At 34.5% G+C, this 15,657-nt stretch overlaps 1 protein-coding gene across 5 annotated transcripts in view; it reads left to right on the forward strand.

Moving 5' to 3' along the window:
- Positions 1 to 9,427, forward strand: part of OXR1 (oxidation resistance 1) — a 235,141-nt gene extending 225,714 nt beyond the window's left edge. For all 5 annotated transcript variants that reach the window (XM_032182429.1, XM_032182428.1, XM_032182430.1 and 2 more), the window contains 5 exons: positions 517 to 642; positions 1,361 to 1,513; positions 6,623 to 6,718; positions 7,291 to 7,364; positions 8,022 to 9,427. In XM_032182429.1, the coding sequence (XP_032038320.1) occupies positions 517 to 642; positions 1,361 to 1,513; positions 6,623 to 6,718; positions 7,291 to 7,364; positions 8,022 to 8,157 (585 nt within the window). In that variant the 3' untranslated portion in view covers positions 8,158 to 9,427. The remainder of the gene's footprint in view (positions 1 to 516; positions 643 to 1,360; positions 1,514 to 6,622; positions 6,719 to 7,290; positions 7,365 to 8,021) is intronic.
- The last annotated feature ends 6,230 nt before the right edge of the window (positions 9,428 to 15,657 follow it).

Here is a 15,657-nt window from a genome sequence, read left to right on the forward strand (position 1 = left end):
CTAGAGCTCAATTCAGATGCTTTACTCAAGGTGTTTGACAACAGTCTTTTCAGATACATAGTAGAGATGTGGAAACTTTCACAGGTACTCTTAAAAAAAAAATTGATACAGAAACTGCTGAGATTTTTTTATTAATATTTTGAAGTTTAAATTCCTTTTCTGAGCTCTTTAAATTATATTTAATGTGAATGATACAATGGAATTAAAATGCAAGCGTGTGCCTTGACCTCAGAAAAGCATTTGACTCCTTCACCTGTCTGAAGGATTTATTTTAGCATAAAACCGTGGCTTCTTTCTGAGTAGGTAACCGTGTAATTTAATATTAATATATTGTTGAATATTGGCTTGCTATTGGAAACAGTGACAATCTTGCTTAGATCAAATTAATGGATTTTTTTAACTTTCAAAGGAGCTGCATAACTGTAAATTGGTAACTGCATGGTTTTAAACCTGCAAATTGTATCTTCCCTGCTGATGGTATTGCAAATACTTATTTTTCTGTGATTCTTTTTGTAGATAACAACAAGAGAAGATACAAATTCAAAACAGGCAACAAACATAAAAACAGACCTGGAGCCTGAAGCATTCCGGCCAAATCTTAGTGATCCCAGTGAATTACTCCAGCCAGAACAAATAGAAAAGGTATTTACTTACTTACAGGATTTTTTTAGTGTTGTATGTTGATGCTTCACAAATGATATGGCATTGTGTAAAACACACCAAATAATTTAAGGCCTTGTGTGGTACAAATGCATAAGTCAACACTTTCGTAGCAAAAACTTTAGTTTTCTCCTATCACACTTTTAATATATCTTGCTAACATTAGTCTCTTTGCCTCTGTTTCATTCTTTTTGACAACAGTGTGGTGATCACTGCAGTTCTCACTGTCCAGTCCAAACTCATCACACTATATATGGTTATTGAAGGTTTGCATCAAGGGTTATGTTCAAAGGCATGGGAACAGGAGAGCAAGCATCTTTTATTCTTCAGTTTGTTACCTGTTGACTTGAGTAATATACATGTAGTATACCAGTACTGAGATGTAGTATTGCTATGCAAGAATAACTACATGCCTTTACTGTCTTTAGATAACTTCGAGACTTTACCAAACATGTACTCATTTGGTGAAACCATTCTTCTCCTGTAGGTCACTGGTAGAGCTGGGAGAATAAACTTCCTTGAGAGATCAAGGATAGAAAATGTGGGTGAAACTTGTAGGCTGACTGGAGTTTCTTAAACTAGCTGTTAAGATTGCTTGTAGTAGCTCAGAAGAATATTATCAGCCTTTACTGGTATGCAGTATGTTTTTACAAATAGTAAAAATAAATAAGTAAAAGGATTGTCATTATCCTCTTAACAGCTTACAAAGTCTCTTCCACCGCGGACTATTGGATATCCATGGACTCTTGCCTACAGTACTGCCAAGCATGGCATGAGTTTGAAGACTCTGTATCGAACTATGCTGGGATTAGATACACCTGTGTTGTTGGTTATCAAGGACAGTGATGGACAGGTACGAAACTGTGTGAAAGTTGGAACCTGCAAAATTGATTCCCAATTTTGGGAATTATAAAGGAAAGGAGGAAAACTTATGTGTATCAAAATGGTTTCCTTCTTAGTAGTTACAATAGAGGCTTTTTAAAAAAAAATGTGATTCACCATCAAGGAGTACTCTGACATACTGTAGTTCTGGGAAATACTATAACGATACTAGTTCACTGTCAAACTGTGACTCTTATAATATTATTGAATTTACTCTTACTATTCTTTTTGTAACATACTTACAACACTAGAAATGATCTCTAAACTTCTGATGCCAGAAGGTCACGTTGAGTTGGAATGTCTTTGCCAGCTACTGCTAGTACGTTCTGTGTCTGCAGCCAACATCTCTCTCCCATTCAAGGGCTATGGGATCTTTACTGCATGACGTTATATTCCTTGATTCTCTCTCTGTGGTGTAAATTTGAGAAACTGGATCACATCTTGCCATTTGAGTAGCAAGCATGCTCTCTTGAGGATTCTAATAAAAGATAAACATTACAGGCAGCATGAGACTTTGATTCTTTCTTACTGAATGTCCTGTGCTCTCTCATGCAAGTGACACAGCCACTGCAAAAGCTAACATTTACTTTACTTACCTGTCCCACTTTGGTAACAACTGTTTTTATTTTCAGGAAGCATGGGCTCATATCACCTCATATCATTCAGGGGGGCTGAAAACTGTAAATAAAGGGTATGTTTTCTAATTCGAGTCCCAACTCATTTTTTTTTTTTTTCCCATTCTGTTTCCTGCCTCATGGATTCCCTTATTTAAAAAAGAAAAATTTCTTCTAAACCTCTGTGCTAATACAACATTTTTTTTCAACATAAATTCTTTAAAAGAGAACTTTTCATTACTTCTTAATCTTGAAGATAAAAACTATTCAGTAGACTTGATGTCTCAAGAGACCCGTCAGCCTCTTCAAATGTACTTTGGTAACTTTTCTTCTCTAATTCTGTTATTAGCTTCTCAAGATTAATTTCTGCATCCTACAAGTTACCTGCTTCCTGGTACCAGATTATCTGGCCCAGAGCCAAAATGTTCTGTTTCAGAACATTCAGACTGTCCTACCACCACCATGTAGTATTGCAATGCTGTTGAAACTATTCAGATAACTTTTCATAAGTATCTCAACTTGCATGTTGAAAAAGCACCCTGTTTGCCCAACTGAAACAGGGAATTCATAACTATGACAATTTTATTTTTTTTTCTTGTTGTTGAAGCAAGCCATGACTAGTGTTCTCAATTTACAGGCTCTAGTCTGGGAAAATTGATGAAAGTGTTTGGACTTTTGAGTCAAGTAGGCACCAGAACTTAACACTTTTCATAGTACTCAAAGCTTGACTGGATGAGACCCTGATCCAAGCCAATATAGCTTCAGAATTAGTCTTCCTTTGAGCAGAAAACTGTACAAGATAACTATCTGATGTCCATTACAATTTAGGTTATTCTAATCCTATATAAATTATTCCTGTATTTATAATGAAGCAAGCTTTAAAGTATCTCAGTCAAAAATCTGTAAAGTTCTCCATTTGGTTTGGAGGTGTGCTAGTTTTGTATTTTACAGGTATACGAATAACAGCACTGAGATGATCTGATACGGACACAAATAAATGCTTTGTGAAAAGTTCATATCTGTGTAGAGTCTGGACTAAGATGTTTTAAGATTGGCCAAACTCTTTACATTATTTTAACTGTTAATTCCTGAGAAGGAGCATCAGTTTTTAATTAAAAATCTCATATTTACTTCAGAGCAGGATGTCAAGTTAGTCCTGAATGGACTAACTTGATGTGAACTAAATTGACTAAATTGATGTGAACTAAGTCATGCACTAGCTTACTTGTTTCTTGTGACACTGAGGTAACAAATGAAACCCTAGAAGAAGGTTATGTTACTAAAGAAACGTATTGCTGGAAACTAGGTATTTGGTTACTCTAATCTTCTAGTATTTAAAGATTATCTCTGATATTTGGCCAGTAGTCTCTGAAGGACAATGAACCAATACTTCTTAAAGTTCTGATGGAAGACCTGATTTGTATAAAGAATTAAGCCAGTAAACTCCTTTAGCCAAAACTAAATAAAGCATGTAGAAAAGAATCCTTTTTCCAGCCTTTACTCAGAGTTTTCAGTAATACCCAAAGTACCAATTTAGAATGATTGACTACTGTAAATTTAAAATATCATTATCTAATCTGAATCGTGTGTTAGGTGAGGAGATATTATAGACTCAAACTAAGCTGACTATTTTTAGAAAAAGGATTTTAGAGTTTGTGGTCTTTATAGTAAGATATCACTTAATTCTGAAATCAAACAGCAATTTTAACTACTTTTTCTGTAACTTAATTTTAGCATTCTTCACAAAATTGCAGAGGGAAAGTTTTGCATGTCTTTGTAGCAGTCGACTGAGTGACTCTAATTGATTAAGCCAGCTGACTTTCCACTAATATGAAACAACAATTTCATTTTTATCTATTTAATTTTTATTTCTTTCTGTATTGATGATGATCACTTCCTCAGCCATCATGCCATAATTGAGAGATGCACTTCTCTGATCTCCTTCTGTTTTTAATCTTGTTGCTGCTGCTTGAGCATATGATCACTTAATATTCTGCCCACAACTTACTGTATGTAACACCTGCATCGGATGTTATACTTGGACAGTTCTCATATGAACTTTCTCTGACCTAGGAGGCTATCAAGCCAGTAATGGGCTAACAACAACAAAGAGCTGTAGGTTGTAAAAATATTGGGAATATATAATTTCAAGTATAATTTTAATAATTTCAAATTAAAAATAACCAACCAAACAATATTTTCTGGAAAGTAACAGGAAACTTTTTTTTTTCTTTAGTGTTCCTTCATTTTGGTCTAATTTGGTTGATTTCCCCAGAAAGTAAAATGTATATATCCATTTCTTTATCTCATACAGCTGTTTTGTTCATGCTTAAACTGTGGGATAACAAAGAAAAATGTCTTTACATTATTTGTTCCTGTATGTTCAATGAAATAACTACCTATGCAAAAGAAGTATTGACATAGTTCTTCTGTGATCTTGGATTAAAACTTCCTTCCACATTCTTGAACAGCAAAAAATCCAACTCAGTTATGGAAAATTGTACTTCAGTGATTGAAACTTGACGTTTTTAGACTGAATTTGCTATTTAACAATGCATTTAAAACGTGAAAAGTGAACACCTTTAGCTGACTATAATATTTTGTTTCATCTGCTTGTTAAGTAAGCTTAAAAACAAACAAACAAAAAAAAAAACACTACAAAGAATCTGATTTTAGTGTAAATATTTGTCAAAAGTATGATCCAAGGTAAAGTATCTTGTCAATGTAGTGATGTTCTTAATAAATTAAAAATAAAGTAGTAAGGAAACCTCTTCAGGTATTATGGTTTAGAGGAAATTCAGTGTGTAAATCCTCTCTTCTGCTCCATAATAATAAGTTGAGGGTCTCAAAATTGACTTTTAAAAGTGTGTAGTACTACCTGCACCAAAGTAATTTTGTTTGCTGTTTTGCGTAATTCCTTCAAAATTATTAAAAGTTTATTGTAGGAAATTAGTATTTGAATTCAATAAAAATGTTTCAGAAAGTGTGCTATTGACATGATTGTTCTCAGTTACACTTCTAAGACATAATCTTATGTGCGTTATCAGGACCTTTGAAAATTATCCCTAATAATCTCCTGAAGAACAGTAAATGATGTCTTGGGTGTCTCATAACCAGTCGAAGATTATGTATCAAGGGGAGGAAGATGCTTTATTTTATAATAAGCACATCATTCCCTTACATTATTCTCCTTTAAAGCTTGCTGCCTTTTATTTCAACTAGAAGTTTGAAGTTTCTGAACAAGAAACTTTCCAGACCACAAAAAATTCCTGAGAAGTACAGAATTCTATAACAGCAGTTGTTCTGAACTGGTATAAAAACCAAGCCAACTTTAAAACAGTCTTTGCACAGAGCTATCAAATATATAATCTTTGAGTTCCTGGTCTGAAAGTTGTGACTTGAAGGAGCTTGAACTAGTTTCATATATATTAATGGCTACTACAGACCTCAACATGGAATGTAATGGTTGGAAAACCTACCTATGGCTATGGAGCTTCTTAGGATGGGCAGAAGAAAATACCTTGATTTATATCCCAAACACTGGATGTCAGGACATGAGCTTTAGTGCCTCACTCTCATGTGTCATGAGATTTACTGTTTAACGTGAATAAAAAAAAAAAATCTTTTTTTTTTTTCTTATACAGGCAAATAAGAAAGTGCTAGTGGACTGCTTTGATATTTGCATCTAACTCTGCTTTTGCAGATGCCGAAACAAGTTTTCTACTAGCAACAGAAACACTAATTTTGTGCTCCATGTTGTGCACTTGATTTTGCATAATTATGTAGGGTGTTTTTCTAATTCTAGTTCCTGAGAAATTGATACTATTTAAGTCCAATTTTAAAATTTGGTAATGAGTCCTCCGACATTTAACTACTGCTGAAATGTTCTTATTACTGAATATATATTCAGAAATATACATACTGAATATACATACTGAAAATACTCTTACTACACAAAAAAAGGTTTAGATTAAGTCTGTCTCTACTGTAAGACAGGGTAACTGGTGCTTACCTGCTGGAAAGAATAAATCCTATGGAAAAAAAAAAGGTACAGCTAGGAACTTGCTGATAATAGTGTAGTTGAAGAACAAGAAATGCATATATAGAACCTTATGATTTGAAAATATGTAAATCATTTCTGAGAATTTCCAAAGTTTAGTTTCTATCCTTTTTTTTAAAAAAAAAAAAAATGTTTTTTATTTTATTTTTTTTTTTTTTGGTATTGACTTAGCGAGGGAGAGTCCTCTTACGTTCTTTTGTTTATTGTATCACAAAGCACCACAACATAAATCAGTGCGCTCAGGACCATGATAATGTTTAAAGTTTATAATCCTGTAATGAATTCAAAATCTGGCAATGTTTACAACATGACTGATATGCTTATTAGTTAATACCAATCATCATTGACTCTCAGATGCTGTGCAGTTTTTCCTCAAGTATTTTCTTTTGTGTTTTTATTGTTACAGATTTTTGGTGCACTAGCATCTGAACCATTTAAAGTGAGCGATGGATTTTATGGCACTGGGGAGACCTTTTTGTTCACTTTTTCTCCAGATTTTGAGGTAAGAAGATATACCTTGGTATGGCTTAACTTTCCCCCTTCCCCCATGTGCATTATCTCCTAAGATACTGAATAAGTGTAACAGTAAATAATAATAATAAAAAAAAATACCTAGGATTTGGCACAAAAAAACAGCATACTAGCTTTTCCACAGAATCAGTAGGTGCTCAGTAAAATAGTAGCGTTTGCATAGTGAAAAGCTTCCTTAAGCTGACTCATCCGCAAGATTTTTCTGCTATTTAAAATTCTGCTACATTTATCTAAAAAATTCAGAAATGATGACATCATTTTAAAGGCTGTATCATCTAACCTCTGTGTGATTTCTTGGCATTTTTCATTGTGTAGAAGCCTTATTGCTCAAGGAAGAGATAGTCTAGTGTAGTGTTGTTTTAAAATAGTATAAAAAATAGACTTTGTTCTGCTTCTGTGTCTGCATTTATCTGTTCCCAGAGTTTTTGTGTGAATTTGGTAACCGTATTAAATTAGTATATACCATGTTTATTATTGTTTGATTTTCCTCAACCCAAACAAAGTTGACATATTCTAATTTGCTAGTCTGTTTTTTTTCATTAGGTTTTCAAATGGACAGGAGACAACATGTTCTTCATTAAAGGTGACATGGACTCCCTTGCTTTTGGTGGAGGAGGGTAAGTTAAAACTCATTTATCATTAGGAGGAATATTAACTGTCTATGTGTATCTTCATACTTTTGAAAAGCAAGCTTAGAATTTGACATACGAGCTTTCAATAGTTATCAAATGTGAATGATTGGTAAACTTAGAAGGTTTGTCTTCAGTGTAGTGTAACATCAAGTTACTTGCATGAGTCTTGATATATTCCAAATGGACACAAGATAGTTGCTTCTTAAGGCATGTAAATATGAAAAATAACCACAACTACAAAAGCCCTGCATTTAAATGGTACCATTCCAAGATATGCTAGTGTCTTTAGAAACTGTTCTATTCCTTTTTTTTCCGCCGTGGAAGTACGTAAGCTTATAGGATATTTCCTATATTCATTATCCGTATTCTTCTCACATATAAAAGTAGTGGTATACCTTTTTCTTAATGCAAATGGAAGGGGTTGATTACTGTGGAAATCCGGTTAGTTTTTTTTATTGCTATTTCAGAATACTAAAAATTAATGAGGAAAAGTCCTTTGCAGCTTTAAATTTATCAACAGAAGTACTTGTGTTGAAAAAGAGTTCTATAGTTCTTGTTCCCAAATTCTGAATTAAAAGTAAAATCAAACATTTAATATTAACCTCCTCAATCTTTCATATTAATACATTGTCTGTCTTGCAGTGGGGAGTTTGCTCTTTGGCTCGATGGTGATCTCTACCATGGAAGAAGTCATTCGTGTAAAACATTTGGGAATCATACACTTTCTAAGAGAGAAGACTTCATTATTCAAGACATAGAAATTTGGGCTTTTGAATGAGTATATAACTATTTCTACAGGGTATTGTCCCAAACCTGAAATTAATCAGTGCAGCTCAAAGTCCTTATGAGCAATATAATGAACCTGTTTACCTTTTTTTTTGTAAGTTTTCAGCATGACCATCAAGTTGTTATTTTGCAGTAGCAGACTTTTTTTATGCTTTCATGTGTGTAATATACTGTCCTACTTTTTCTAAGCTGTAGACACTTTTACAAAACACTGACTGTAGACTAAAAAAAGAAATCAGTTACTTCGAACCTTGCAGCCTACAAACTTTATCATCCTTTTTACAGTTGCCTCCCATGTTTACCACACACATCTTTCTGTAATCCTGCTAGGGGGCTGCTTCATTGAGTATAGTTTATTATTTTTGTATTCAAATTATATCTGTGAATGAAGTTGCCCTCTGTGAACCTACATAAGAAGAAAGCTGTGTGTGGGTATTTGGCAGTAGTATTACAGTGATTGGTCTGGACCAATGATGGGTAAATTTGTATGGTGCCACAAACAGACAAGATGCCTAGCATTCCTTCTTAACACATACCAGGACGCATATGATCGAGTTAAGATATTCAAAGTCAACAGTGCCACTTGTCTTGTTTTTTTGTTCATGTTTAGAAAAAAGTCAGTTAAACAATGTGTTCTAGCTGCATGCTGATTGTATTAAAGAGTGATTTGCACATGCTGTTAATGATCTGCAGGTTTGGGACAATTACTGACAATATTGAGCTACATGGCAAAGATCTTTAAAATAGCAGGGTAACATAAGAATGTGATAGTTCCACAAAATTAAAAGGCTAAAGCAAGTAAAACTCAGACAACTTGTAGCTATAGTAGGGCATTAAAAGTACAAAGATTATGAAACAGATGCATCTTTCTTCAACATAGTCAGATATATACTGTTATACTGTTGTAGCCGTGTAGCACATCAACTCCAAGAATATAGCTTATTCCTGTCCAAAGAAAAAATAGTTGTGATGTTTTTTTGAGTGGGTCTATGTTGTAAATTTACAGTTAGCACCAGCTCTGATTAAGATGAGACAATGTACTATAGGTAGACAATATCGTAATTCAGTAGACTTGTGGAATATGCAAACTTACTGTCATGTGACCTCAAAAAAATGACAGGCTAGTATACAGTTCCAGTAGCTCTTGTCCACTTTTGTAGGAAAATTGATAAGCCATTGTGGCAATAACAGCTCAACAAAACTGTTTGTTTCAAAGCTTTTATTCTATGTTCTGCAAAAAAAAAAAAAAAAAAAAAAAAAAACACAAAACAAAAAAATTGCTGTTAAGTGTGACAGTGACTGACTTTGTGCTGAAATTTCAGCTATTTCAGATAAACATTGTATATTATCTTGTAAATTAATGTTTAAAGTAGTTTTGTTATAGAAAAGTGTTGATTGACGGGTTGCTTATAGCACTTTAAATTATTCTAGAAATGGAATAAAAGCCAAGTGGGTTGGCTTAAGTATATGTAGTTGTATAATTCAAAATAATTAGATCTTTGGGAAGTTTTAAAAACTTATTTGAAGACAGCTTACTGCTATGGTAATGAGAAAGGGCAGATGGTTCATCTTATAATATGCTAATGCTCAATATGAATAGAAATACAGGGCTTTGTTTCCTGTGTCTATGTATAGCTCTCTATCCTTATTAGAACTTAGTACAATGTGTAGACTAAATGTTTACAAAATAAGGAACTGTAAATAAATTAAAATGGCTTTTCTTCCCTTTGGTCTTCCACAGCAGTATTATTGTCTTTGTGGAGTTAAGACTAATTATTGCAAAAAAAATAAATCCTGTAATGGATTTTAAGTACTCTAAGGTCACAGTGATGTATAGCAAATAAATCTAAATATATGTAAAAAATAAACTTGAGTTGGAGTTTATTTAGAAGTTGGAGTTTACTTAGAAGCACAAATGTAGGTTATTGCTGTTAGTTCAAAAACTTCACTAAATATATAGTACTCATATACTCATCCTTAACTTCTTACTCTTTTGATGTGTGATAGGTATTTAGAAAATGCCTGGAGAATTTCTATAAGAGTGTGGAAGAAGAGGGAACAAAAATAAAAGTGCAAGGGGCTTGGGACTTGTTTAATTGGAATTACGTGCCTGCTTTGAATTCCTTTCTCCTAATAACATTGAATGATAAATGGCTAGTAATAGCATACTGAAGTGTCACACAGCTTTTAGAATTTCTTTGGTCCTGCTTTGTCAAATATGTATATAATTAGCAACATACATATTTCTTTAAGAGTACTAAAAACAATTAAAATAAGAAACTGCTTAAGTCTACCTTTTTGTCCCCCCTCCCCTCCACTATACACACACCCTACCCCTCTCTAAATGAAGAACTAGAACAAGTCGGGATGTCAGTGCTTTCCATAGAAAGTAAAATGTAAAAATGAAATACCGGATTGTTTTGATTTGAAATACATAATGCGACACCTAATCGAGGTTCGTTCTGTTCTTGAGACTTCAAACTGCATACAGTATCTACCTTTTTTCCCCTCTCTCTTCAGCTTGTGGACCATGTTTACTTCTTGAATTCTAACTGTGAATTTTAGTATAGATACTTGGCTTAACTGTGGGAGTAAATAGTAACTGTAGTAGTAATTGTGTGTGTAATAAACTTTCCTGTCAGTTATTTAACATCAAGGTAAAATTCCTCCAGGGAAGAGTATATTCACGTCAACATGGGAAAATTCCCAAATGTTAAGCATTTGAGTAGAGAGGAGCAGTTGGTACTCTGGAGAGAAGAGAAAATATTCAGAAGAAGCTTCTCAAGCTGAAAGAATGAGGTAACAAACCTCCTGAAGTTCTTTGAAGACAAATGTGAAACGTGGCAGGGATGGAATAGCAGACTGAGGACTGTTGAAAAGGGAGCTTTTGCAGAAAAGGACCAAGGTATGGGATGAGACTGGGACAAGTTGAAAATGTCAGCCAGGAGAAAGCCAACTACATACTGGGCTGCAGCAGAAAGAGCAATAACGGGTCGAGGGAGGTGGTTTTCCCTACTCTTATTGTTAGTGAATCTACATCCAGAGTATTGTCTCCAATTCTCGTGCACTTAGTGCAAGAGAGATTGGCAAACTGGTGTAAATCCAGAGGAGAGCATCTGAAATGAGTGGAAGACTGGAGCATGCATCCTACAAGAAGAAGCCAGGTTTGCCTAGCCTGGAAAGGAGAAAACTAAAGGAAGTTCTAAGTGCTATTTTCAATTACATAATGGGGATTTGAAGAGAAGGTTTTCTTGGACTTCTTAGGATCTTGGAAGTGTGCAATGAAAGGAGGAGAGGCAACAACCACAAGCTGCAGCAGGGGAAATTTTCACCTAAACAAAAGTAATTTGTTTTGTTTTGTTTTTCTCCCCACAGTGAGGACAAATAAGCACTGAAACAGGTTTCCAAAGAAGCTGTAAAATATCCTTGGAGGTTTTCAAATTTAACAGCATAAGGTCTTAAATTGCAATTACTGAGCTAAGTAATACTGTCAACACAAGTACTTCTTGTGTTCACTCTGTGCTTCTGCAAATAAGTGTGAGGTAATACTGATAGCTCTTCAGCTAAGAACCAGAGATCTTCTCTCCATGCGTGGGATGCTGCAGGCTCATCTATCATATGAAATCTTGTGTATAACATACCTGAAGGGAAGACTTTCAGAATTCTCCAACTTTGTGAATTTTGTTTTGAAAGCCCAATGGGAAGTGGTGAGAGTGAAATACACTATTGTCAGTATTTTCCAAAACAAACAAACAAAAACAAACAAAAAAAAGTGTCTTACATTATCCTTGGTGGCAAAAATCCTTTAATTCAAGTGCTTAGTCTTTATCTGAATCACATATTGCAAATAAACCCTACATTAGATTTTAAAAGCCATTATGAAGAACTCTTTAAAGAATTACTGTTACTCTGAAGGATTATACAAAAGCACAGCAACCCCTTAATATCTAAAATACCTTTGAATCTTGGAAAAAGGCACATAGTAATGGGAATCAAGAACAGTATAGTAAACAGTACAATAATAATATTTGTGTAAATACTAAATTAAAGGAGCAGAAACTAATTTGAGTTGAAGTATAAACGACAATGGTTATACTCAATAATGTGACCATATGAAGAATCCACAAAGAGTAATGCTGCATGTCTGTTAATGAAAGTCCATGAGTTTTGTTAATCAAAGAGCAGTTATAAGTTAACTTCTGTATGATACGTATGAAAGATTGTATAGGTAAGATCAAGAGCACTATCATTTTACCTTCTGCTTTTGATTCAAGAGGAATTTTTAGCAATATATTTCCTTTACGTCTTTCCTGGCAAGATTTGCTTCTGTTACTGTCAAGAGCTGAGCTTTGAAATATGCTGAAGGGCATATGAGCTACATTTTGAAAGAGTTTGGTGCTCGGAAACTGAGTCTCTGTCGCTCAGCATACTACTCTTGGATTTATTCATTAACTAACTTGATGTTTTGCTGAAATACCTGGATTATTACTACATCATCTTTCAGGTCTAAATCCTGTTTGTGTTAGATTATACAAATGAAGTAATTAAACTACAAAAGACCATGATTTCTCACATGTGGCTTGTACTTACATCCTACTGCACACCTATGTATACTTAGATTAGGTTTAATCTGTTTATGCAGGAGTTAGCATATCTGCATAAAATCCTGTGTTTGAAGAGGAGTAAAAACACTTGCTACTTAATATTTGAACTTAAATTTTATTTATTTTAAATCTCAAATCTTAAATCTCTCTTATGTTCTTCCTTTGTAAATGAGCACACTTCATGGGGTGATTGGTTATTGCCATGGCAATGGGGAACTCAAGGGTGTAATCTTCTCTTCTCTCACCATGAGAATGCATGCTACTGCAATATGAAATAGAGCTGCACTGTGGTACCTGGAACATGCATATATATGTGTGTGTATGTGTGTTATATATAAGACCAGCTGATTGAATGGTGTACACTTATTCTTACTGTAGTAGGATCAAAGTGGTTTTGAAGTTGACGACTTAGGCCCTATTGGCTGTCCCACTGCAGTGTCACATCTGTTTAAGCTCTGCTTTCCACTGTCATGCTTATGGCAAGGCTTGCAGTTCTTGTTGAGTCCATGTTGCAATGGTTGTGCTGCTAGTAGTACACATGCTTTTGAACACTAAACTTTCAGTGTGCCCTGTGGTGGCAGGGCACACAACATCTAACTTAGATGTTGATATGGTGCAATGTATGCATAGCAGCTCAGTAGCTGTGGCAACAGAGCTTGCCAACATTTGTTCTGTGGTCAATGACAACTAAACATCTCACCACAAATGTTATTTTCAACTACAGCTAACCTAATTTTATTTCAGTAGCCTTGCCTTACTTTAAAAGTGAGCTGTAATAGTGAACTCTGGCTGTTGAGAAATTTTTTAAAGAAGGAATTACTGCATTGGAGGAGGAAGCTAACTTGCAATAGATGGGATATGCATCCAGTGAATGATCCATGCACTTAAAACAACTGCAGCAACTGCTGTAAGAAAAAACAGAGGTGTGAAAGTGAAATTTCTGTTTAAATTGAATCTGTATTAGAATACATGGAAGCTACGTTCAGAAGATGGAAAATGTACCTGAGAGTTTCTACAGAAGAGGAGGTGAAGTTTTTTGATTCCAAGGAAGGAACTTTGCTTTCTTAGCACAACATTTTCAACAGCAAAACAAGCCTCAAACAGGAATAGGGAGGAGATGTACCTATCAGGAAATGTTCTTTATCAGAAATAATCAAGGGTGATTAAAGTCTTTAGGAAAATAATGTGCAACTGTAAGCTACTATAACAGTAGCTGTGTTGTTTACTCTATCTGAAAGGCTGATTGTTTTGTAAACATACAGTGTTGCTTAGCCCCTTTGAAAAACTATTTTAAGCAAGTCAGAAATAGGAAATCAGGTCTTAAAATCTACAAAGACTGCTTTAATCAAGCTGTCTCTGACTTTCGTCTTGCTATCTGGAGTTTAAGTAGAATATTTAAATTCAGCAAAGGTCATGCTAGTTTCACAGGAAAGGAACAGAGTTAAAATGGAGAATTTATGGAGTACTTTACATTTTATTCATTTATTTATTATGGAGTACTAAACACTTTATTCACTGTTTTTTAATGAATTTGGATTTATTTTCTTCATCTGCTTTGCACAGAAACTTGCCACATCTTTACTTCATGTAAAAGATCTTTTAATGAAACATATAATCTGTATGAAACACTTCTATATATCATAAACTATATCAATACTTACACTTTTTGTGCAAGAGATATTTAATACTTTGTTTTATCAGGCTTGCATGTTGCCTCCTATTTAAAGGTAAATGGAAGAACAGCATAAGACAAATCATTAGTCATTACATGTGTTATTTTTTTATCCAATTGGAAATAAATATTTTGAGTGGAAAAATTAAAGTGAAGGTCTTTCTTGTTGCAAAAAGCTGTTAACATCACCTTTGGGATGACTATGAATGTGGGAAGCTTAAGAAGTTACTTGCTGTGAGCTCTAGTTTTATGCTGGATGGTAGTGATTGTGTTGTTACAAAGTTGATCTAAGAATACAAAGGTGAGAGTTTTGAAGAGGGCTTTTGAGCTTGAAGACTAGTTTTTTTTTTGTTTGTTTGTTTGTTTTTTTCTTCATGCAAATTGTTTTAATGTTACTGTTCTCAACAAATCTTGTTTTTATCCCATATGATAAGTAGAAATGCACATATTTGATGCTATAATATGCAAGAAGATACCAACTAAATGAAATGCTGAGGTTCAAGAAAAAATGTAGAATGCCACTGGTCTTTTCTGTTGCTGAAGATGTATGAAAATAGAGGAGTTCAATTCTCTGCTACATTCCACAAAGATGACAGGAAGGTTCCCCATCTCCCTCCTTGGTCAATGCAAATTACAGGTCAGCTGAGAAGCTTTTTCCTGCAGCTTAGTCAGTCCTTGCTTTTCCTGCCTCCACTAGTTTATGTATTATATGAAACTGTTAAAATATGAGCTTGTCCATTATGATTTCTGGCCATAGAGGAGCCTGTAGAGAAGTCAAACAATTTATAATCTGTTGCTCTCATGTTTAGGTGGGTAAAACTTTCGAATCTCATTGTCAACATACATGGAGACATGTTTAAGTTTCAGACATTAAGACTGGATCGTGAGCAACTGTTACCTTCAGGATAAACACTTAATGTGCTGTAATTAACTTTGATGAAGAAGGCTGGATTTGAGAATGCCAGCACTTAGTCCAAGTCAGGTGTCTGCCCACCCTTCATTGTACAGGGCAAGAGCAGTAAAAGGTCAGAGATGTGCATCTGGTTGTGATCCAGTCAACCTAGCCTCTTTTTTCAGTTGGAATAGCAAGGCAGAGGTGGCTGCTGTGTGAATGAAAATTGTTGGCAACAATTGCCTTCTTTAAAGTAACAATTGCTTTGTTAGAAGCAGCATTCATCAAGTGGAAGGTACGGTAGAGGAGATACTCCAACTTCCT

The sequence above is a fragment of the Aythya fuligula genome, chromosome 2 (assembly GCF_009819795.1).
Source record: "Aythya fuligula isolate bAytFul2 chromosome 2, bAytFul2.pri, whole genome shotgun sequence".
Taxonomy (NCBI): Eukaryota; Metazoa; Chordata; class Aves; order Anseriformes; family Anatidae; genus Aythya; species Aythya fuligula.